Source organism: Protopterus annectens, chromosome 7.part1 (genome assembly GCF_019279795.1).
Source record: "Protopterus annectens isolate FY-2018-M chromosome 7.part1, PAN1.0, whole genome shotgun sequence".
Taxonomy (NCBI): Eukaryota; Metazoa; Chordata; order Ceratodontiformes; family Protopteridae; genus Protopterus; species Protopterus annectens.
Genome location: NC_056740.1, coordinates 362,747,180 through 362,773,285, shown reverse-complemented (window position 1 = coordinate 362,773,285; position 26,106 = coordinate 362,747,180). Strand labels below are relative to the sequence as shown.

General features: G+C 41.1%; 1 protein-coding gene across 1 annotated transcript in view; it reads right to left on the bottom strand.

Annotated features, from left to right (window-relative positions):
- ABHD6 (abhydrolase domain containing 6, acylglycerol lipase) overlaps positions 1 to 26,106 on the bottom strand; it is a 510,377-nt gene that overhangs the window by 312,528 nt on the left and 171,743 nt on the right. The window contains exon 4 of the mRNA XM_044078793.1: positions 507 to 639. Within this exon, the coding sequence (XP_043934728.1) occupies positions 507 to 639 (133 nt within the window). The remainder of the gene's footprint in view (positions 1 to 506; positions 640 to 26,106) is intronic.

Genomic DNA, 26,106 nt, shown 5'->3' with positions numbered 1-26,106 from the left:
CCCTTGGTCCTTTTTCCTTTTGGATGCGTTTGTTACCAATTTTTATCCTTGGACTGCCATTCCTACTGGGCCCTTTTGAGTTCTGAGGATGGTACATCTGGATTTCACCTTTATGTCCTATGCCATGTGCAAGGAGCATACATGTGACATACAGTATACCTTTTACAACCCAAAGGCTTTTGTATACTGGTCAGACATTGGGGTGCCCTTGGGAGGGGATCCCTGTTGTAAAGAATACTTCAACAGTGAAGAGGACATCTACTGTTATGGTAAGATTTTACATAACTGCACTATATGTTATGTAAATTACTACAGTAAAAACATGTTACTTGTTGTGAGCAACAGATGGTCTGAAAAGTTACCTTTCATTTCAGATGGTAATGCAGCTGCGAAATGGCTGTAGACTGCAGCAAAGGACAAGGTGTTATAACAATGACCTCACTCAGATGGATAACTGAAAATATGAACTTCCTGTGATACTTTTTTAAACTATTTTTTTTACTTACCAGCAGGGCATATTAGAGATAAACTAGAAACTTCTGAGGGATACTGTGCAGCATAAACTCCAGCTATATTACCACCCATAGATGTACCAACCAGATGAAAAGGTCGCTTGTTCAGCTTGATGGAGTCAACAAACTGAAAAGATAAAACAAATCAGATGTTGCATTTATTCTTTAAGTACAGAGATAACAGTTTTATTTACATGTTTGCAAAGTAGCAACACACACACACACACACACACACACACACACACACACACACACACACACACACAAAATAAAAGAACAATAAAGCAGGACACATTGAGTACACAGCAAATTGTGGAGGAAAGAAAATAATTTCAACCTTAAATATTTAAAGATCTTTGACTGGATGTAGAAAACCTAATAGCCAGTGATGTGGGGATGGCATATTGGCAGTATTGGGGCAGAGGGCATTCAGGAAGGATGGAGTACACATGGATGGTAGATGAGGTGACAGTACAATGAAGATAAGAATTGGAGAAAGATGTAATAGGAGGGGTCCATATCATATGATCACAAGATCATATTAATGATTTGCCAAGATGGAGTCACAAAACATCAAAATGGCTTCTCCTCCAGAAGTCAGTATTTTTTGGGATCTGGTGACTGCCCTTTCCCCGATGTGAAGCGATCTTGGAGTTGGTATATATAATGTTCAGGAGGTGTAGGGGGTACAGGGGGGCTTGTCTCTCTGCAAAAACACTGTTTATGATGCCAGTTTCCAGAGGAAAAGCCAGTTCGACGTTCATTGACTTGATCTTTTGCAACTTGATGAAATGGTCTTTTGTTCATATGACATAGACCTAATACGACGCAAGGAGATGTGTCAAGTAATAGAGAGGATAATGGAACGAGTTCTGCAGATGACAAAGAAAGAAAACTAAGCTACCTTGTTACAGAGCTGTTTGGAGCAAAAAGGGAGCACTGGTACAGTGATACCGCCTGATGTAAGCATGGTGAATGATGTGCTTGTCAAGAACAGAAGAAATGTACACAGAGGAAAAACAACATTCGTTATGACAGGGGATCCCAATCTTCCTGAGACCAATTACAGCATCTCATTATCAGTGATGTGTAAAACACACTGAATGATGTACCTGATCCGAATACGAGCAAAATGCATTGGCAGAAACCAGCAAATGAAGAATCCCTGATCTTGTTCTCTGTAGGGGAATTAAGTGAGTGACCTTTATTTCAGGGCTCCACTGGGTAGTTGTGGCTACTGAACAACATGCTTCACGGTTTACTATCAAAATGTTGAAATTCACATGGTCGATGTTCATAACGTAGAATGTCATTACACTGAATGTTCAAAACACCGAAAAAAATGTCTAAATGTAAATGGTTGAAAAACACCTGCAAACTGACATTAGTGTTTTTGCAGGGGGGCTGCACCCTCCACACCCCCTGCTAATTATATATTACAACTTTGAGATTGCACAACAGGGCAGACAAGGGAAAATCTTTGCTCTGTTTGTAACATAATGTTGACAGGTAATTTGCATGCACTTCCTGTCGACCAAATGAACTACTTAACATTCATGTGTCGACCATATGGGTCGATCATATGAACATTAGACCAAATTAATTTCAACATTTTGACAGTAAACCATGCTTCACAATGAATATGAAAATGGAAGATAAAAACAAGCTAAATAGCAGTTGAAAATTATATTGATTTCTTTATTGTTATTATTATTTTACAGAGAGGTGATCTGGACCAGTAAGCCCCCCTTTCTATCCACAACCTATTTAATATACAACTAAGACATACAAACACTTCTATATAATAGCATGACACCCAGTTTAATCTTAAACAAAATTTATATAACAACAACATTCTAAATAAATATCTCACATCACTGTTTAGCAAAGACAAATAAGGGAAACAGCTGGTTTGAGAAAGTAACTAAATGATGGGAAATAATGGTGAAGGAGATGTAAAGGTCATGGAGAGATCTGAAGAACAACAGTGCACAGGGAGCAGATGCGATATCCTGCCAAGGATACAAGAAAGGGACAGGAGGGTTTTTGGTAAAACATCTGTAACAGCTATTTGATGTGTCCATTAGGGAAGTAATAGTACCAAAGCAGAAGGCTAGCAGTACTGGCACCAGTCTACGATAGCAGAACAAGGAGTAGTTGAAAACATTACAAGCTAGTAAGATGGACTTCAATGGTGGCCAATGCAATGCAAGCAGTACTGGCATAAAGATTTGCATATTTTCTGGAGCAGAATGGGCTGCTCAGAACATTCCAGCACTGATGCCCTGTGGGCAGAAACTTAAACTAACCTGATGTAATTCTGTGAGTGGGTCAGCACATGGGAGAGAGCACAGGTTCTATGAATCTATGAGAAGGCCTGTTGATGTGATCTATTTGGATTTTAGCAAAACCTAACTGCAGACTTCTTGCAAAGGTGAGAAAAACAGAAATGGGCACCAATGTTAGGGTGACCAGACTGGTAGTTATGTAACAACAAAATAAAGGCAATAATCAGGGGAAGCGATTCATTGCCAAAAAAGTGACAAATTATATCCTACAGTGGTCAAGCTTAGATTCATCCCTATTCAATTTGCTCCTATCCAGCCTCACTCAAAGCACTGTAAACTGGCCAAGTCTTAGAGAATAAAATGCTGGGAATAGGGACAGATGAGGGGGTAAACATATATAGGTATTTCTTGGGAAGGTCACTTTACATCAGAGTGTGTGATGTACCTTTAAGAAACATTCCAGTCAGTAGGCATGTGCATATAAGTACTGAGCACATGCAAACAAGAGTGCCATTTTGAGTGAGAAGCCAGAGTGAAAGCATGTATGTGTGTAACAGTCAGTTAGTTTGTTTAAGCTTAATATTCCAGTCATCCATCCTGATGTGTTTGTGTGTAATAAACTACTTAAACGAACACCCGAGCCTCATTGTCTTATTTGAATACACATGTCAAGCGACATGGTGTCAGAAGTGGGATCCAAAGACAAAACTGTAAGGCGCACAGTCAGTAATGGAGGAATATACATGTGGATCATCCAAAGCTCAAATGGCTTGCAAACAAGTCAGAAATGATTTCCATGTACTAAAACTCGCTTAAATGATTTTGTTTACACAACAAATATAAAAGAAAGCATTGAAAGCACTCAAAATTAATTTCTAATTAAACAAAATGTTCAAAACTGCGACATAGTGATAAAAATATTCAAAATAATTACAAAAATGTGTGAAACAATATCCGAATCACATAAAATGTATAAAAAAAGGAAAACAACCATATTTTTTCTCTATGTACTACTTTTTCGCACTAACTAAAGCTATTCGGAGTATCCGAAGTATGCAAAGTGTTGGCAAATGTGTGCAGTATTACAGTTATTTTGCAAAGTACAGTCATTTTGAAGAAATTATTGTGCATTTGAATATTATTACAAATACCTGGTGTATGTGAATGTTCATACATCATTACAAGAGCCAAGTTTGTACTGTGTTTAAAAGTAATTTGTTGGGATAGCAGAAAGATTTCGCAGACCACGTCCACTTGTGTTTGATAACAATATTGTAGGAAATTGGAGAGTGTTTGATCGAGTATGATATTTTCATATAGGCTGTTTTTTCCTGACAAAGATGCATGTACAAAGATATTTATTCTGCTTAATTTAGTTGGTTCAGAAGCCACTGAAAGAGAGTGTTTATTTGTGCATGCACCTGCTGTGTTTGCAGGAGAGGGGGAAGACCGCCATATTGTGGTATAGGCTGAAAAGCGGGAAGACCCTGAGTGCTTAAAATGTAAACCCCCAAACAAATATTACAATGGAAAGGCACTTATTTTACACAAGAGATTAAAAGCCTGGTGAAACTTTTGCACCAATCCCTCAGAGCCACATGCTCCAGAGATCTAATCCTTGTCATCACAATAAACAAAACATGCTGGAGGGATAGGTTCCTGACCCAGAGACTCCCCAGACTCTGGAATAGATTGCCCATACATGTCAAGCAGAGTGCCTCTTTGGTCCTCTTCAAAAGGAACCTTGACGATTGGATGGGAGAAAGGAAATTCACCCCGGGGATCACGTCAGTCGCCCTGCTAGACAGGGGTCCAGGGAAGTAAATAGTGTGGGAAGAAATAGCCAGGGAATTGTTATGGCTAGGCTTGTATAGGCCGTAGGGCTGATAGCCTAGTACCAACCTATGAACCTATGGCTATATAACCGACTTGAGAAATAAGGCTAAAACATGCAGACTGGGTGATCTGAGAGATGAATTGATAAAAGACAGGCTTGTGTGTGGTGTTAATAATGATGCCATTAGAAAGATTTTGCTTTGAGACAGTGATTTAACTTTGAGGAAGGCCACATAGATTTGTCAAATATATGAGCTCACAGAAAAGCACACAAACATGCTTACAAATGAGAAAAATATGCTTGCAGTGCTTTCCAGTGCTAATGTTGATAGTATGCAGCTCAATGTTAAAAGATACAAGCCAAAGGGTGTGGCTGCCACAGCCTGAGCTTCAGTAAAACCCAGGGTACGCTCATTAAAGCAGAGGGATAATTCAGAAAACCTGTGGCAAACCTCATAGTCCACTGTTGTAATTGTAGAGTTAGCCATGAGCCCAAGCGAGAAAAGTGCTTAGCTTTTGGTCAGCAATGCCACACATGGAAAACCTGGAATCATTTCAAAAGGTTTTGTAAATCTTAAGGAACACATTCTTTTATTGAGAAAGAGCATTCAAAGAGGCAAGTTGATCAATTAGAAAGCTGCAATCCTACTTTTTTATGTTGATGGCATGTCTGTGCTTGTTGAAACAGTCAATGCAGTAGATTTATTGGCAAAGAATGAAGTATTTTGTACTGCTAAGATCAACGGGAGACCTGTAGAGCTCAAAGTAGATACTGGTTCAAAGTGCAATGTTATGTCAGCAGATGTCTTTGCTAGAGTAAAAGCTGGAGAACACCTTGATCTGGCAAAGTGTGAGAAGCTTGTTGCTTATGATGGTGAAGAAATTCAAATTGAAGGCTCAGTAGTGGTTTCATGTTACTCTGCTGGGACCATCTATGACTTGCAGGTTTTACATAGTCAGCAGATATGTGCAGTCATTATTAGGCCTCAAAGACAGTTTGAAAATGGGACTGCTTTCATTTAATAAAGAAGTCCACCATGTAAATTGGAATGATAATGGCTCAAATTTCACCCAAACTATTTTTTCTGAGTATGCTGATATTTTTTTTTTCAAAACAGGTTTATTGTTTTAACATATAAGAGAAATATCATAACAATTTTATACAAGTAATTAAAAATAGGTATTATTATAATATTCAACAAAACAACTAAATTATTTACAAAGACATCTACTACAATCAGATCAATTAATTACACTAAAATACCATGCTATTGAAATTAAATTTTTTTTTAACAAATTTTGTAAATTATCCCATACAATAAAATAAGATGTTTTTCTGTTTGTTCTAGTCCTAATTGTGTTTATTTCCATATGGCAGACTATATTCATAACATTTTTAAATTCATTGAACGAAGGAGGTGTATCTGAAATCCAATTTCTAGTTATTATTTTCCTAGCCACTGCTAGAATAGACCATAACAAGGGAAGCTTAACCTTTTTAACACTTTGAGGTACAGGTGTGTTGAATAATATAAGAGATTTAGAAATAATGAAATTATCTGTAAAAAGAGCCTGCAAAAATTCATTAATTGACTTCCAGTATTCTTTCAATTTTATACAGTCATAAAACATATGAGCCCAGTCAGCATTAATTTCTACATTACATCTCTTACATAGATTATCTTTATTATTTATTTTATTCATCATCAAAGGTGTATAAAAGATCTATGTAAAAATTTCCATGTATAAAGTCTCCAGACAATGGAAGACGTAGTTCTATAAGCAGATTCCAATATATATTGTTTATCTTGTTGATTTGGTGGGTCCCCATTAATAGAAGTGAAATAATTCCAGTATGAATCTACACTGTAAAAAGTTTCTTGTCTGATAACTTTATGTATGTATGAAAGTTTACCTTTATCAGAAACTTTATGTTGTAAATTTAATATCAAGTAATCAATCAGTGTTGGAATAGATTCTTTAACAGTTATAGACATTAAATCTATTTTATTAATGAGATGTTGTCTAAAGGTCTGAGTATGCTGATATTTTTGAAGACAAACTAGGCAAACTTCCAGTTGTGCACTCCATAAAGTTAGAACACAAGGTAAGCCTAGTCATTAGACCAGCACAGAAGGTTCCAGCAGCTATGCAGAATGGAGTCAGAGCTGAGCTAGACAGAATGGTGCAACTAGGAATAATTTGTCCAGTAGAAGAAAAGTACAGTTTTGTACCTACCATAAATGTAGATGTTCGAGGATTCCCTTGCTGCAGTCCTGACAATTGGGTATAGTCCGCGTCCCAGTCGGCCCGAATACCAGAGCGTCGGTCATGGCTTAGACTGACGTCAGTACGTCAGGGTACTAATGCGCATGACCGACGCCATTTCCTCAGTCTTTTCTTGCCCCAGATGTCAGAAGACCCAAAAAGACAAGTCCCAAAAACAACCTGCACCAAAAAACATGTACAATATATACAGTAATATATACAAAAATATAAGCATGTAAACTCACCTACACAACCACCCTGAAACACAGAGGGAAGGAGGGTGAGTTGGACTGCAGCTAGGGAATCCGCGAACAGCTACATTTATGGTAGGTACAAAACAGTACTATGTACTTCGCCTGCCCTTGCTGCAGACCTGACAATTGGGTAGAATCCCAAAGCAGAGGTAAGGGAGGCTGGCAAATTATAAAGTAGCAGGAGCTGACAACATGCCTTGTAAAACAGCTGTGGCAAAACCAGCTCTAGTCTTAGAGTATATAGGCAGGTGATAATGCCTAGAGAAAGTATGCACTGAACTCCAAGTAGCTGCTTCCAGAATATCCTTAGTTGCCACCCCTTAGAAATGCTGTTGAAGTGGCAGTAGCCCTAGTGGAATGAGGCCTAATCCCAGCTGGAACCTCTTTGCCATGATGGGAATAACAAAATGCAATGCAAAAGCCAATCCACCTAGAAATAGTTTGTTTTGACACAGGCTTGCCCTGTGAACTCAAAGCAAAAGAAACAAGTAACTGCTGAGACTGCCTAAAATCTTTAGTCCTGCTCAAATAATAACGCAATTGCCTGTGTACATCTAAAGTGTGCAAAATCTTTTCCCCTTTATTTTGAGGATCTGCAAAAACGTAGGCAAATGAATAGTTTGGTTTAAAGCCACACTAGAAACCACCTTAGGCATAAAGGAAGGATTAGTACGTAATGATACCCTGTCCTTATGGAAAATCAAAAGGGCTCTACTGCCATAAGGGCCTGCAACTCAGACACCCTTCTTGCAGAAGTAATAGCCAACAGAAAAGCAGTCTTCCATGACAAATATTTCAATTCAGCAGTAGCTGCAGGCTCAAAAGGTTGTAGAGTAAGTTTTTCCAACACAAAATTGAGATCCCAAGCAGGAGTAGGAGCTCGGGGTCTTATATTCTTTGCCCCTCTAAGAAACTGCTTGAACAAAGGATGCGAAAACAAAGGTGGGTCACAATCATAGTGAGCTGAAATTGCTGCAGCATGAATCTTTATGGAAGAGAAGGACAAACCTTTGTCCAATAATTCAGTAAGATATTGAAGAGCCACACTCAAATTAGGCTCTGAAATCTCCAAATTCTTTGCTGTACTCCAAAATAAAAATCTCTTCCATTTTTCCACTCTCCTAGTACTAGGCCTTCAAGCTTCCATAATCACATTTAAAACTTGTTGAGGAAGCTGAGACCTACCATGCTTCAACACAGAATATGCCAAGCTGTGAGATGAAGAGATTGAAGCTTGACATTGAGCAGATGACCGTCCTTCTGAGATAACAGATGAGGAATCAGAGGTAAAGGCCATGGAGGCTTCTTTACAAGACTCCTTAGAAGTGGGTACCAGTGTTGCCGAGGCCAATCTGGAGCTATCAAAATCATCCTTGGCCTGTCCTGTCTGACCTTTAGTAATACCTTTGGAAGAAGAGGTAGAGGTGGAAAGGCATAGACATGAAGGTTTTTCCAACTGAAAGACAGAGCATCCACTTTCCAAGCTGTGTGATGAAACCCCTTTGTGCAATACTTTGGCAGCTGGTGGTTTAGTGGAGAAGCGAACAGATCTATGTCTGGAGTTCCCCATGACACTGTCAATTTCTGAAATACATGAAGATCCAGTTTCCACTCGTGGGGATCCATGATTTGTCTGCTTAATACATCTGCTAGGAGTTCTGTGCTCCTGGCAGAAACCTTGCCTGAAGAGTCAGTTGCAGGCTTAACGCAGTCTCCCATAAAATCATTGCTTGCCCGCATAGAGGATAAGAATGTGTTCCCCCTTGCTTGTTGATGTACCACATGACAGTTGTGTTGTCTGTCAGAATCAACACCTGCCCTGGAAGAAGTAACTCCTGGAACGCCATCAATGCAAACTGGACTGCTAACATCTCCTTCATGTTGATATGTAGATGCTGTAGTCTGGCAGGCCACTTGTCTTGTATCCACTTTCCATTTAGATGAGCTCCCAAGCAGTGTCCGAGGCATCTGTCGTTAAAATCTGACTCGCCTCTGGCCGGGTCACAGAGAGTCCCTTGTTTAGGTGACATTCCTGAGCCCACCACAAGAATTCCTTTTGAAGGCAAGGTATTATTTGAATGACAGTGTCCAAATCTTGGCAGTGCTGTGTCCATACATTTTTGAGATACCATTGCAGCTTCCTCATATGCAGTTTGGCATTGGGAAGCACCAGAATACAAGATGCCATGAACCCTAATGCTTGAAGGACTGTCCTTGCAGTCAGCACGGACTGATGAGATAGTTGATGGAAGTAAAGTGACAGACTCTTTTGTTTGTCCGGGGTTAAAAAGGCCATCTGGGCTGCTGTATTCAGTCTCACACCCAGAAAGCACATGTCTTGAGAGGGTACTAGACTGGACTTTATTTCGTTCACAGAATACCCTAGGCATCTTAGCACTGCTATGACATATTCCAGATGCTGTAGAAGGTGTTCCTTTTCTTGAGCCAGAATCAGGCAGTCGTCCAAGTAAGGATAAATTTGAATGCCTTGAAGCCTGAAGTAAGCTATCACTGGAGCCAGAACCTTTGTGAATACTCTCAGTAGATAAGCCAAAGGGCAATGCAGAGAACTGATAATGAAAATCTCCAGTTCGAAACCGCAGATACTTTCTGCAACTTAGCCTTATGGGCACATGAAGGTAAGCTTCCTTGAGATCCAAAGTTACCATCCAGTGATCCTTGCCCAGCAGAGGTAACAGTTGCTGTAACGTCAACATCTTGAACTTGGGAATGTCCAGATAAGTGTTGAGGATAGATAAATCCAAAATTGGTCTCCACGTGTTCCCCTTCTTTGGTACTAGGAACAGGCGAGAATAAAATCAAGCCCCTTTCTGATACAGGGACTGGCTGAATAGCCCCTATCTGGAGTAACTGAGAAACTTGCTTGTGAGCCTCTTTTCTTTGTGGAGGAGGAACATCTGGCATGCCTTTGAAAGGGGCATTGTGTGGAAATAAAATCTGTACCGTGATGAATGATATCCAGCACCCATCTGTCTTGAGTGATTAAATCCCAATTTTCTTTGAAAAGAGACAATCTTCCTCCCAAAGGAGCTGCCAGACGAGAGTCCACTGGCAGCTGAAAAGGCAGGTCATTGGTTCTGCTTACGAAAGGACTGACCCCTGCCCTCACCAGAAGTCTGAGCAGGTGAACTGTCTGATCTAGGCCTAAACGAACCTTGAGCCCTGCCCCTACCACGTCTAGACCTACCCCTAGACTGGGAACCATAAGCAGGATATGTCCACCCCTTAGCAGGCCAATTTCTACTAAACTTGGAGGCTGCACCTGCAAAAATCTTTAACAGTCTGCATAGACTTAGCTTTGTCCTCCATTTTCTTTAAAACTGCTTCCACAGGCGGTCCAAACAACACATCAGACTGTAAAGGAGCATCCAAAATCCTGGTCTTAACATGCTCAGCTAAATTCTGATCCTTCAACCATGCATGTCTGCGAAGAACAGAACTAGTAGCAGCCACCCTCGAGGAGGCCTGAACAGCATCAAAACCACACTGCAAAGAATGCTTACCCACTTGTTCAGACACATGAACCAAATCCAGCAATTCTTTACACTCAATACCTTCCGCCAAAGCATCCACCTTAGATTTCAATTGTGAAAGGAGATAATTCTGATATTTCAGCATATGAAACTGACAATTCAACGCCTCATGGCTAGAGTGGAAGAAGTATATACTTTCTTACCCCACCTATCCAAAGCCCTTGCCTCTTTATCAGAGGGTACAGGATTTTTAACCACAGAAGCTTTAACACCTTTAGGCCCCTGAGAAACAGTTTCTGGGTCCGCCCTGGGACTCTTAAACAAATACTTATGAGCTTCGGGCACCCTATAATACCTATCAGGCTTAACAGGAGCAGGAGGCAAGGAATCAGGGTTCAGAGAAGCCTCTGCAAAACATCCTCCACCACATTCAACACAGGAGGAATAGCTAAGGGCCTATGCTGGGGCAAAACAAGAATTCCCTAAGCCTTTTTCTGGAGTCAGAGTAATCTTGGCCTTCCCATTTAAAGTGTTCCCTCATGGAGTGAAGAGTCTCTGAAAATGAAAAATCCTCAGGAGGAGAAGCTGAAGGAGTGGAATCATCCACATCAGAATCAGAATAAGTAGGAAACTCTTGCAAGTCTTCCACAGAAGACTCTGAAGCCTGTGAACACTGTTCAAAACTATCAAACTCCTGTTCCACCCTAGGCCTCTTATCAGGTGGGGGCATAGAACCTCTAATCAGAGTAATCAAATCTTCTGCCATTTTAAGCATATGTTTCTTAGGCACAGAGCCCGAAATGCTAGGAGCAGCCCCTACAGAAGCTGAACTTGGCCTTCCTCTAAAAGAAGCTTTGGCAACAGAAGGAGAGGCCCTAACTACCTTGGGAAGAGAGGGAAGAACAGCTACCTGAGAAGCCCCCTCAGCCTGGCCTACCTCCTGAGAGGGCACATCCTGTAACAGTAAAGTATCTGCCTGAGACTCCATAGAGACTCCTGGCAAAACCTCTGGCTCCCCTGAGCCTTCGAAAGGACCGACGTCCGGGACTGCCGGTTCCTCACCCCTAGACTTCACTGTTTTGTCCTTGCGCTTCTTAGATGAAGCAGGCGTCGGAGCATCCGGCGGCATAGTATAATTGCAACGCTTCCCAAACACTAACCTAGCACAATCAAGCCTCCTCTTAATAGTGCGCTTGTTAAATCTAGCACAAGAGCGGCAACCAACAACGCCGTGCTCAGGCCCTAAACAAGGTATACACAATGTATGATAATCCCTATGCGGTATCTGCTTCCCACAAGAAATACAGTTATTCACTTTTTCTGACATCCGTTAAATACTGAGGCAAGAAAAACCAAAATGTTCCCAACGGGTTACTTAGCCAACTCTGTTTTCGGTCTGAAACTCCGGTTTCGGAAAATCTCAGAACGCCAACCTGCACTCGCAAAATTGCTTCTGCATCGGACCATGCGGCAAAAAAGACTGAGGAAATGACGTCGGTCATGCGCATTAGTACCCTGACGTACTGACGTCAGTCTAAGGCGCCATGACCGACGTCAGCCTTATACTCTGGTATTCGGGCCGACTGGGACGCGGACTATACCCAATTGTCAGGACTGCAGCAAGGGAAGACGAAGAACATCAAATGAATGGGTATCTTCCACGGTAGTTGCTCATAAGAAAAGCTCAGATGATATCGGAATATGTATTGATCAAAGAGATTTGAACAAAGCACTAAAACGACCTCATAATCTAATGCATACAGTCAAAGAAGTTGCTACTCTCATACCAAATGCCACTGTTTTTTTCTGTCTTAGATGCAATGAGTTAATTTTAGCAAATTTTGCTTGACTGAAAATCTTCATTGCTAACCACATTCAGTACACCATTTGGAAGGTATAGATTTTTGAGAATGCCATTTGGAATGAATTCTGCCTGTGAAGTCTTTCAACGTGCTATCCATGTGCTATTATAGTAGATGATATTCGTGTAGGAGGCAATGGTAAAGTCGAACATGATAGAAACCTCAGGAAAGTTCTGGAACATGCTTGTGAAGTGAACCTTAAGCTAAATCCTCAGAAATGTAAATCCAGGCTACAAGAAGTTACTTATGTGGGTCATTTGTTTACTAGTTCAGGCTTACAACCAGATCCTTCCAAGGAAACAGCAATTCTTGAGATGCCCGCTCCAGCCAATGTCCAAACCTTACAGCGTTTTCTTGGCATGGTCAACTATTTATGCAAATTAATTTGAGATTTGAGTCAACGTTCAGCACCACTAAGAGATCTGACATGCCAAGATGTAACCTGGTGCTGGTCAGAACACCAAAGAGCATGTGATGTCCTGAAACAGAAAATTGCTAGTACACCCACCTTAAGATACTATGATGTTCACAAACTAGTAACCCTTTCCTGTGATGTTTAAAAGTTTGATCTTGGCACAGTCATTCTTCAAGAGGGCCGGCCAGTAGCCTATGTATCGAGAACTCTTACCCAAACTGAAATGCAGTATGCTCAAACAGAGAAAGAGCTTTTGGAAGTTGTGTTTGCATGCTTGAAGTTTCATGATTATATTTATGGCTGACCTATTCAAATTGAAAATGACCACCAACCTTTGGTCACTTTTTGAGAAAGCCAATCCACACAGTTCCTATGAGACTGTAATGCATGATGCTCAAATTGCAAAAGGAAAATTTCAGTCTTGTTTACACATAAGGCAAACTTCTTTACCTTGCTGATACTTTATCCTGCTTGCCCAGAAAAAACATTGAACAGCACGAGAATGATAAACCAGATTTTGAAGTCATGGAAGTGAGAAATTTTTCTTCCACACATCTTGATGAGCTTAGAACTCACACAGCTCCAATTCTTCAGAAGCGCAACCATTTTATAAGTCAAGGATGGCCGTCAAAACAATCTTGTTTACCAGTAGATATGCACCAGTATTTTCCCTACAGAGATGAGATTTTGATGGAAGATAGTATCATCATGAAAGGTCCAAAGGTGATTGTTCAAAAATCCTTGCAACAAGAATATATTAAGATCTTGCATCGTTGCCACCCAGGAACTGATTCTCCCAAAAGAAGAGTGACTGATCTAGTATTTTGGCCTTCTTTGTCAAAAGATATTGAGAAGGTACTTTCATCTTGTTCTGTCTGTAATTGTACTAAACTGCATCAATGAAAAGAACCACTTCAGTTAAGCCAGATTCCTGAACTACCTTGGTCGACAGTAGCCACTGATATTTTCGAATGGAATGGTCAACATTACTGGGTATTAGTAGACTCTTATTCAGGTTTGAGATTGACCTACTTCCTAACCTAACTTCCAGTACTATCATAACTAAGTAGAAGAGACATTTTTTTGTCCATTGTAGTTCACACAAAGTTATTTCTGACAATGGTACACAATTTACAAGTCAGCAGTTTAAAAGATTTGCTGAAACGTGGGACTTTGTTCGTGTTACTAGTAGTCCTGAATACCCGCAATCAAATGGCTTGCCTGAACGTGTAGTTGAAAGTGCAAAATGGTTGTTAGAAAATTCCACATGAGACAATGCTGATATTTTCATAAACTTGCTTAATTTCAGAAACATTCTTTGCGATAATTGACTTGGTTCACCTGCCCACAGACTTATGTCGAGACAAACCAGAACCACACTACCAATCAGTAAAAATTTGTTGGTTCCATGTGCTAAAAATAACAAAGCAGTAAATGCCCAACTTCTAAAAAAGGATTTGTCCCAAAAGCCCTACTATGATAAAACCAGCAAACCTCTGAATCCGTTAAAAGAAGGAGAGATAGTGAGGATACAGACAGCAATAGGATTTGATTGGACTGGACTTGTGAAACATTTGTGGGAAGAACTGAGATCATACATTATGGAATTGCAAAGAATGGAATTTAGGCAGAATCATAAACATTTATTACTGGTGTCTGAGCCAGTGTTACAGCATCTTGCCTGTAATGGACAGTCAAATTCTCTGAGTGATTTGTCCAATGTTCCTGTTCCAGAGAACATTTCATCATCTGTTCTTGTTTCTGAAAGTATCCCTGAGAATCTTGAAGTAGAACATTCCCCAATGACTGTCCCTGTTGCTAAACCCAGTTCTAATTATTATATTACAATGTCAGGTTGTATCTCAAGACTGAATTCTAGAGACGTAGCAACCTGGACATGATTGTTATTGTTTGTTATTGCCTGTATAATTTGCATGCCTATTCAATTGTCATTTTCATTGCAAGACAGATTAGTCAAAGAGGGAGGATGTAGATCAAGTGTGTGATGTACCTTTAGAAAGCATTCCAGTCAGTGGGCACGTGCATATAAGTACTGAGCACGTGCAAGCAAAAGTGCCATTTTGAGTGAGCAGCCAGTGTGAAAGCATGTATGTTTGTAGCAGTCATTTAGTTAGTTCATTTAAGTTTAATATTTCAGTTATCCATCCTGATGTGTTTGTGTGTAATAAACTACTTAAACGAATACCCAAGCCTCATCTTATTTGAATACACAAGATGAGTGGCAGTCACTGCAACAGTAAATTATAAACAGAGATTTACACAATTTTTGTGTTCTGCTTCCAGGTTGGAATCTTTTTCAACTAGTTAATAGCTTCTCAGTACAGTATATAAATGCAGGCCCCACACTAAACAAGGCCCTGTGGCGTGAGGCCTCCCTTATATAGCCTGAATTGTTCTTTTTTTTGGCTTTCTTTATTTACTGCCTATTATAGCACAGCCACCCATCAGTTCCTCAGCTGTTTTCCAGCACACCTGTATATTGTGCACATTCTTTTTGACACAAAACTACTGGCAAAGGACAATCAACTTCAGAACAGCAATAAAGACTTGCATCAGTCATCTTCGAAGGAAGGTCTGCTTTTAAGCTACACAGATCAAACATCTGCTGGTACTTGAGAAGGTTCAAAGGTTGAAAAGAAACTAAACGTGATAAGGAAAGAACAGTTGTTTAAGTTAACTTACCATAAGAATAAATGTTTGAATGATCACTGCTGCAGTAGCCTTAGCTATATGGGTTATAGTCTGCATCTGTTATAACAGTTGGACAGCTTCTAAAGCTTTAGGGTACCTTCCACCTTCCTAAATCATCAGTAAGCACAAGCTGAGCTGACTAAAAAGACAGGTTTAGGTGCCAAGCCCTTCAAAGCTTTCACGCCAACAGAGACAGAGAGAGGCTGAGCCCTAAAAGGACAACGCTACAAATAACAAAAAATAAATGTCCACACTCTGGCATAAACAGCACATCAAAAACAAGGGGGTGAAGAGAGGGAGTGGCTACTGCAGCAGTGAACATTTAAACATCAACTGTTATCTTCTATTTACTTTACACAACTGTACTATGTTCAACATATTGATCACTGCTGCAGTAGTCTTAGCTATATGGGGAGATTACCTTAGCTTACTGCATTTGAGAAATGGAAGGAGAACAGTCCAGGAGTCTCTGGAGAATTGTTCAAGCAAACCCTGATCTAGACCTAGAGAAGGAATCAAGCTTATAGTAATTTCTAACAGTATATACAGAGGACCACATTGCAGCTTCTAGAATTCTAGAAAACGTCTAGAAACCAACCCTTTCCAAAAGCCAAAAGAGGCCAAGGCCCAGACAGAGTGGGCCTTGACCTTGCCTGGAATAGTTTTGTTGTGATGAGTATAATAAAAGGTAAAGCCTTAGACAACCATTTGGAAATAGTCTGTTCTGACACAGGTTGTCCCTTCTTTACCTTCACAGGAAATCAACAACTGATCTAATGATCTGAAAGATTTAGTTCTGTCAAGATATTACTTGAGTTATCCTAGGACTTCCACGGTATGAAGTACACTTTCTCGTCATTTTTATGTTCAGATAAGAAAATGGGTAGATGGATAGCTTGGTTTAAAATAAATGTGAATACCACTTTAGGCAGAGAAGAAGCACTACTTCTTAAAGAAAATGAGCTAGAGTTAACTCACTATGAGCATGCAACTCAGAAACCCTTCTTGCAGAAGTCAAAGCAATCAATAAAACTGTTTTCCATGTTAAGAACCTCAAGTCAGACAGATTAGCTGGTTCAAACAGAGCAAGTGTTAGCTTCTCTAACAGAAAAGTAAGATCTCAAGGAGGGAACACAGGTTTTCTTGGAGGCTTCGTATGCAAACCCCTTTTAAAAACATTTTGACTTAAGTATGCGTTGAAATAGGAGGGTCCATGGGCAGACAAGCTGAAATGGTCAATAAATGAACCCTGATGGAGGAGTAAGAAAGGCCATAGGACAATGACTCACGCAAATATTGTAAAACAGATAACAACTAGCCCTGAATAGGTGCTGGTTATGTTGCTGGCACCAACTAGAAAACTTTTTCCATTTACTAATATATGATTTTCTAGTAGCAGGTGCCTAAAGGGAATTAAGATACTATCATCCAGGCAGTCAGCTGAAGTTGATTGGAGTTGGGGGTGTATCAAGCACCCCCTGTTCTTGTGTGAGAAGATCCAGTTTGTGGATAAGCTTGTACTAACTGCCCCTGGCCATTTCCAAAAAAGGGAGAACCACTATTGCCTGGACCAGAAGGGAGTCACCACAATGATCCTGAGGGATTCCTTCTGACTCTTCAGAGGTACCCTGGAAATCAGTGGAAAGGGTGAAAAAGCAAGCAGGAATATTCCTGTCCAAGGAAAAGAAAAGGCATCTGTCTTCCAGGCCTTCTTGCATGATGTAAAAGAATCTTGCCAGCTGATTGCTCAGAGAGGAGATAAATAGGTCTACATAAGGAACTCCCCACAGATGGATCAGAACCCTTGATCTAGTTTCCATTTCTGAGGGTTTGCCCGTGTCCTGCTCAGCTTGTCTGCCACACAATTTTGCTCTAATGGAATGTAGGATGCCTATAAGTGAGATTGAGTTGTGAAGCTACACCTTAAGGTAGCATGGCTAGTCTGCAAAGGGGGTATGACCTGGTTTACCCTTGCTTGTTGATGTACCACATGACTGTGGTTAAGGTCTTCGCCTCCCATGCAAAAGCTACAAGGTTCGCTCCTAAACTCTGGCAAGTGCTGTACGGATTTTATATATTCCTCCTGTGTCTCTGTTGGGTTCCTCCCCCTCCTAAAAATATGTTGAGCGTTTCTACCACTAACTCACTCAAGAAAGGAGCTGTGGTCAGCAGCACAGACTCTAGATAATGCCATGGGGGGGGGGGGGGTTGTACAGACCAACCACTTTGGGTATCAACTGTGGTGTGCAGTAGCAACAAGACTGGAGGACACAGATTACAGACTATGTGTTTGTCAGGGCAAGCCACTCGACAATGTAAAAATTGTCCATAGGTGATTTGGTCCTGTTGACTAATGTCACCAAAAATGGGCATGGGTATTTGCTGGTGATAAGTGGGTTGAGGACTCAGTCTACTTTGACCTATACAAAGGACCCATGTTAATGTTGGGAGGGGTGTATGTGTCCCTATTGGCCAGTATGTGGCTACAATAAAGCCCACCAGCTCTAGGTGGGCTACAGGCCAGTGGGTGTCCATTTAACAAGCCTGGGTTACGCTGGACAGCTACTTTGAGGGAAAGCTGGACATAAAACCAATCAACCTGCAAAACATGAACTAATAATTTCTGCACTCAATGTAGGTTCACTAACAGGAAGCAGATTGGAAGTGGATGACACGATGGTAAGGAGAAGGCTGGACATCCTATGTATCCAGGAAACAGGATGAAAACTAGAAATGACGTGGGGAATTTTGGTGAGATAGAGGCTTCAGAAAATAGTGAGGGATATCATCAAAATTCGTGACAAACTCATGGCAATCAGACTCCAGTGAAACAATAGGGCAGTATTCGTAATCTCAGCCTATGCCCCACAGCAGGGTTGTGATAGTGTGGAAAAGAGTGCATTCAGACAGCAGTTGCAGGACCTACGAGATAAAGCATGACGACATGAATTGGGTGACTTGAATACACATATTGGGATGGACAGAACAGGATATAAGCACTGCCTTAGTCCACATGGGTGGGGCAACAGGAATAAAAGAGGCCATTCTAGACTTTAGTCTGGCAAGTGACTTGATACTGGCCAACACATGGTTCATTAAAAGAAAGAGTCATAAGATCACATACAAGAGAAGCCAACATGCAACTTAAGTAGGCTTCCTCTTAGTTAGGAAAGGGCACTAGGCAAGAATTAGCGATTGCAAAGTCCTCCCCAGTGAAACAGTTGACCCACAGCAAAAAACACTGGTTGCCAAAATCAGCTGCAAGCAGTGATGAGAGAAAGATCTAAGATCAAAGGAAACTAGGTTAAATACCTGGAAGCTGATTGGAGAGAAAGCATAGGAGTTCATAGAATTACTCGGGTATCTAGCACCTCAGGAAAAAGATGAAATATGCGCATTGAAAAAGAATGGCAGCACCTCCAAGCAGCATGTGTGAAGACTACAGAACAGATATGCAGCCAAATCAGGTATGGAAATAAGGTACATAAGGAAGCTGGTGGTGTAATGCAAATGTCTCGGAAGTCATGAAAAGAATGAGAAGTTCAGGAAAAAGGTGGAGATAGAAAAGATGGACCACGCTAAGAAGGAATACTGGCTAGCTAACAAAGATGCTAAGAGAGGAATTCCAACAGCAAAGAACAAGGCACTAGAGGCACTCTGTTAGCTTTTAGAATGTGACTCTGTAGATGTTGCAAAAACTCTTATCAGTTGCAAGGCAAGGACAGAAAGATAAAGAAGATAGTCAGACACCAAAGGGATGCCAGCAACAACCAGCTCACCAGTCCACAGTGCATTAAAGGCAGATGAAAGAAGTACTTCCAGCAGTTTCTGAATTAAGAAAACCCCATGGAAGCTGTGCTGCCTCAGACACGGTCTACAGTGAAAGACAAGAAGAAGCCCACCCTAGAAGCAATAAGAACAGCACTAAGGAAAATGATGTCAGGGAAAGCAACAGGCTCAGATGAGGTCACAGCAGATATGATTAAGATGCTGGGTAAGAAATGGGAGAAATGACACTGGAGGGTACTGATAGCAATACGGTGAGAAGGGTATATCCCAGACTGGAGAATAAGCATACTAGTACCAGTATACAAGAACAAAGAAGGCATCCACAACTGTGGGCAATACAGAGGTATCACACTCCTGCCACACAGCATGAAAATTCTGGAGCGAGTGACTGATAAGCAAATAAGCAGAACTGAAAAAAGTAAGATGGGAAATGAGTATTCTGGATTCAGATCAAGATGCAGCATAGCTGACCCAATGTTTGCCATGAAACAGATAGCAGAGAAAAAGCTAGAAACGAGGAAAGAGTCCAACTGGGTATTCCTAGACTTGAAAAAAGCATATGACGAGGTCCCAAGAAAGATCTGAGTAGTCCTGAAGTGGTTCACAGTTCCAGAAAGGTTATGTACAAGGACTCAATGACCTAAATACGAACAGTGTTCAGTCTCACAGATGTGTTCCCATTGGGAGTGGGTATGAATTAGGGTTCAGCTCTGAGCCCACTACTGTTCATACTTGTGATGGACTACATTAGCAAACAGGTCAGAGAAGATAGCTCAGCAAAGTTGTATGCAGACAATGTGGCATTACAGGCAGACTCTGAGCAAAACTTCAGCAAAGGATAGGGAAGCGGAATGCAAAACTGAAAGCACACGAATGAAACCGAATATAGACAAGACAGCCATAAAGGCAATAAATGGGGGAGTCGGAAGAAGATGAGAATTGAGATAGAAGGGAAGACAGTGGAACAGGTTAACAGCTTCAGGTATCTGAGTGGGGTGATTGATGAGAAAGGAAGCCTGAATGAGAAGGTCAGTGCTAGAATCAGAGAGGCTGCAGTCAACTAGCACAGAGTTTTGGGGGTAGGTGACAAAAGTATGCCAAAGAAGCTGGAAAGTAAGGTGTACAAAACAGAACTGCAACCAGTACTACTACTCCATGATACAGAAACCTGGGCAGTAAAGGCAGAACAGCTGAGGAAGCTAGAGGTGATGGAGATCAAGTGCCTGAAATGGATGGTAGAATGTACGCTGTGGGACAGACAAAGAAATGAGGAGATCACAGCAAACGCCAAAGTAGCGCCAGTTGCAGAGAAGGTAAAAGAGAACAGATTACAGTGGTTTGGGCACGTGCAAAAAAGAAGATAATATGGTGAAGAAGATCTTGAACAAACAGAAAGTAGGCAAAAGGAAACAAGGGGTGTTCAAAAAAAGAGACGGATGAACTGTGTGAGAAAAGACCTGCAATAGTCAAACACGGCTGTAAAAGAATGTAGGATAGTGGCAATGCATCAGGAGAGATGGTAACAGTTGACACAACACCCTGAATCCACATAAAATATGGGAAAGAAGGGTTGATGATTATGATGTCTGTCGTTTTGTAGCAACTTGAACAGGTCTGAAGGATCAAAGATGATTCAGAGAGCTGTGTGCCTTATCAGAACAAGCATCTCTTTTATATTTACAAACTTGCATCTGTCCTTGGTGTCCCACACAACTTGCACTTTTACAGTTCCTGAAACTGCTCCCCAAGCAAAGTCAGAGGTGTCTGTGGTGACTGACTACTTTGTAACAGGGTGGGAGAAGGACATTTGCTGTCTCTACCAAGTGATTTCTCTTCTGGCAAACTCCAGCATTGGTATTTGAAAAGACAAATGATGTTGGTGCTAGGACTAAAGAGACTTCACATACCACTAATATTTCACACATGGATTCTTGCCATGATGCCAGGAGACCCAAAATTCTGCGGAATTCCCCTGCAGTGACCAAAGTCTGTGTGGCAAACCTTAGAAACAGATCTAGATATAGATCTATTTTTTCCTGTGGAAGAAAAGCTTTTTGAACTGAGGTGTCCAGCTAACACCTCAGGAAAACAATCGTGTGAAGGCGTCAAAAAGACTTTTGAATGTTCTCTTGGAATCCCAGCTTGTGCAAGAGATCTCTCATCTAAGTGAGAGATTCCTGAAACTCTGGAAAATATTCTGCAAAGATAAGCAAGTCATCTAAATATGGAAAAGTGTGGATACCCTGTAGCCTGCAATGAGCTATAACTGGAGCTAGACACTTTGTGAGCACTCTAGGTGCACTGGATAGTCCAAATCGTAAGACAGAGAACTGATAATAGTATCCATACACACAAAAGCTTAAAAAAAAGACCTGAAGGCTGGATGAATAGATATATTATGATAAGCACTTTCTAAATATAGTGTTACCAGGAAATTGAATGAGGAAGAAGAGGTAACAGGTTGTGAAGTGACATCATTTTGAATCTGGGGACTATAACAAACAGCTGTAGGAAAGAAAGATCCAGATCTGGTCTTCAGGCATTGTCTTTCTTTAACACAAAAACATCCTTGAATAAAAACCTTTCTCCACCTGGAAAGGACAATCTGGTTCTATCACACAGTGGCACAGTGTGTGATGAAAGACAGGTGGGCATAAGAGTCTGATCTGGTGGATGGGGGATTAAACCATGGAAAGGAGGAATTTCCTACCACTGCCATCTGTAGCTTAGATGAATCACCTTCAGAATCCACTTTTCTGAAACTGTCAGTTGCCAAAGAGAAAAGTGGAGATTCAGACTTTCTGCAAGGGAAATGGGGCTGTCTGTTGATGGGGCAAGGTCCTTTAAACAGTCACTCTGATTTGTTGGACTGTCCTTGGTTTTTGTAGTTTCCACAATTGTTTTTACAACCCCCTTTCCTTTTCTTCTTAAATGTTTGTTAACCTGCATTTTATTGAGACTGTTTATTTTTGGATGGGCATTTAGCATAATGATTAAGGTATTGACCTTACAGACACAAGGCACAGGGTTTGAGTCTTACATGGGATAACTGGCTAGGCTTAAAATGACCCACATGAGCAGTTAGACTAGTGCTAATCTATGAACCTATTGTGGTTTTTTTTTTTTTTTTTGCCAAAATTGGATAAGGCGTTAGAGAATCCCTTAGAAAACTTGGTAAAGTTGGGCTGAAAAATCTTAGAAATTTCCTGTATCAGATTACCCCTTTCATCACACTTTTTCATCACCTTTGCAGCAGAGGGGCCAAAAATAAAATCTCTCTCCAAGGGAAATCTCAGTTTACCAGCATCTGAGACTGCAGCCAGAAAACTGCCTCAAAACTGTACCAATGGCCATAGCCCTGGAAGAAGTATCAAATGATTCATACACACTGTCAACAATGAATAGTGACTTGTACAACAGAAGTAACTAAATTACTTCAAGCAGATTTTTGCTCACAAGAAGAAATTGCCTAGAAAGTATTCCTCATATTTTCACAATTAGTCGGGTCTATATCAGAACATCGAAGTCTTGAAATTTCGAATGTTCTAATATCGACCCCTATTCAGCGAACACTGAAAATAGCGAAGCTGCAAAACACCAAATTTTTTCCTAGGGAAAGAATTTGGTTGGCTGTTTCTGTGGCTTTGCTATTTTCAGCACTGTGGTGGAAAGCTACGGGTCGGGTTCAGGTAAGTGTGCGATTGTGTGGACATGAGGGTTAGGGCGCGGGTTAGGTGAATTAAGGTTAAGGCGCAGGTCAGGTAAGTGTGCGATTGTGACGGACGTTAGGGTTGGGTGGGGTAGGTGAGTTAGGGTTAGGGTGCGGGTGAGGTGAGTGTGCGATAGTGATGGACCTTAGGGTTAGGGTTTGGGTTAAGGTAAGTGGACAGATAGTAGTGTATGTACAGTTTAGTGTAGGGTTAGATGTAGGATTTTAAGGTGTGTGTGTGTGTGTGTGTGTGTGTGTGTGTGTGTGTTGTGTATGTGTGTGTGTGGATTGCTGTGTTTTTGGTGTGCTTGTGTTGTGTGTATGTGTTTCGGAACAGCAAATTTTTTCCCTAGGAAAAATTTGCTGATCTGCATGTTCAATATTTTAAGCTTTCGCTGAATAGGGGTCGATATTAGAACATTCGAAGTTTTAAAACTTTGGTGTTCTAATATAGACCCCAATTAGTCAGAACAAACTTTAAATATAAAGCTGACAATTCAAAATTCTGAAAACTAAACTTGCAGAAGCATACACTTTTTTTCCATGCTTATCAATAATCTTCCCATCCTTATCAGAAAGAGCAGGACTGAAATTAACTAAATGTTTATAACGATTAACTAAAGCTATAGCTGCTGGGTCAGATTTGGGGAAAGTATATACAAAATAAAAGTTATGTACTCAACATATCTATGCATTTGTGTTGTCCATTTTTCACTTTCCTCAATGGATGGGTATTGGATCTGACCTTGGATCGGACTCAGCCACATTTCTTCCAGACACTGGATCAGACTCTAGAGCTCCTCTCTTACCCATAATGCTCCTTACTACTGCATTACCGCAGATTGAGTTTGCTGTCTCTATAATTTACTCAAACCAAAAAGGTAAAACAAGATAAAGAATAGTATGGATGCTCAAACAAGAACAGTGGTTCCAAAACACAAACTTTATCAGGTCACCCCCAATGAGAAGGTGAGATGGTTGGAGGAAGTGAGTTGAGGAAGAATGAAAATGGACAATACAGATACATAGTTATGGTGAGTACTGTGACGCCCATGCACTGACCCAGTAATCAAGGAGCCTCAATCCTCACCACTAACACCAGTGAGGGGCGTCCACATTGGTAAAGGATAACAAATACACACACAGTAAAGTACAATTTCCCTTAAGAACACAAAGAGATCACAGTCAGTCTGGGGCTGGTTTCTCCCTTTCTCTCCAGATCCCCAATAAGACTCCCTATTGGCACAGTTATACGGTACAGACCTCAGTCTAGGGGTCAAGCTAAAACCTCCAGCACCCTCTCTGTCCAACCAGTGCTTTGTGTCCCTGCCCAAGTAGCTGACACACCCACACTTTAAGATTTGATTTAGATACAAACACACAGACACTTCTGGGGAAGGCTGGCACAGGTTCTCCAGCTGTGCCCCTTTCTGCCCAGACTATAAGGTAGTACCAACTGCCACCAACCACTAACATCAGCTACTAAAAAGGCCCTTACCACAGGGTGTCCAATTATTATATGCAATATTATTATTCAAATAGTAAGTGTGACTGAGCAGCAAGACTATTGGAGTGGCTTTGTACACTATTACTATATACATGCAATGTACACTAGAGCTTAAATTATCTCTACACAAAACAGCCACAGTTGTTCTTCTCTTTCGGCTGTTCCCATTAGGGGTCACCAGAGCAGATCATCTGTTTCCATTTTTTCCTGTTCTCTGCATATTGCTCTGTCACACCAACCACCTGCATGTCCTCTTTCACCACATCCATAAACCTTATCTTAGGCCTTCCTCTTTTCCTCTTACCTGGCAGCTCCATCCTTAGCATCCTTTTCCCAATATACCCAGCATCCCTCCTCAGCACATGTCCAAACCAACGCAATCTCACCTCTCTGACTTTGTCTCCAAACTGTCCAACCTGAGCTGACCCTCTAATAAACTGTTTCCTAATCCTGTCCATCCTTGTCACACCCAGTGCAAATCTTAGCATCTTTAACTCTGCCACTTCCAGCTCTGACTCCTGCCTTTTTGTCAAAGCCACCATCTCCAACCCATACAACATAGCTGGTCTCACTACCCTCTTGTAGACCTTCCCTTTCACTCTTACTGGTACCCGTCTGTCACAAATTACTCCTGACACTCTTCTCCACCCATTCCACCCTACCTGTACTCTCTTCTTCACCTCTCTTTCATACTCACCATTACTCTGAACTGTTGATCCCAAGTACTTTAACTCATCCACCTTCACCAACTCTACTCCCTACATCCTCCCCATTCCTCTCTCCTCCTTCTCATTCACACACACATATTCTGTTTTAGTCCTGCTGACCTTCATCCCTCTCCTCTCTAGAGCATATCTCCACCTCTCCAGGGTCTCCTCAACCTGGTCCCTACTCTCACTACAGATCACAATGTCATCTGCAAACATTATAGTCCATGGGGCCTCCTGTCTGATCTCATCTGTCAACCTGTCCATCACCACTGCAAATAAGAAAGGGCTCAGAGCTGATCCTTAATGTAATCCCACTTCCACCTTAAACGCATCTGTCGCTCCCACTGCAGACTTCACCACTGCCACACTACCCTCGTACATATCTACAACTATTACATACTTCTCTACCACTCCTGACTTCCTCATACAATACCACAACTCCTCTCTTGGCACCCTTTCATATGCTTTCTCCAAGTCCACAAAGACACAGTGCAACTCCTTCTGACCTTCTCTATATTTCTCCATCAACACTCTCAGAGCAAACATTGCATCTGTAGTGCTCTTTCCCGGCATGAAACCATATTGCTGATCACTAATCATCACCTCCCTTCTTAATCTAGCTTCCACTACTCTTTCCCCATAACTTCAAGCTGTGACTGATCAGTTTTATCCCTCTGTAGTTACTACAGCTCTGAACATCACCCTTATTCTTAAAAATAGGTACCAAAACACTTTTTCTCCACTTGAAAT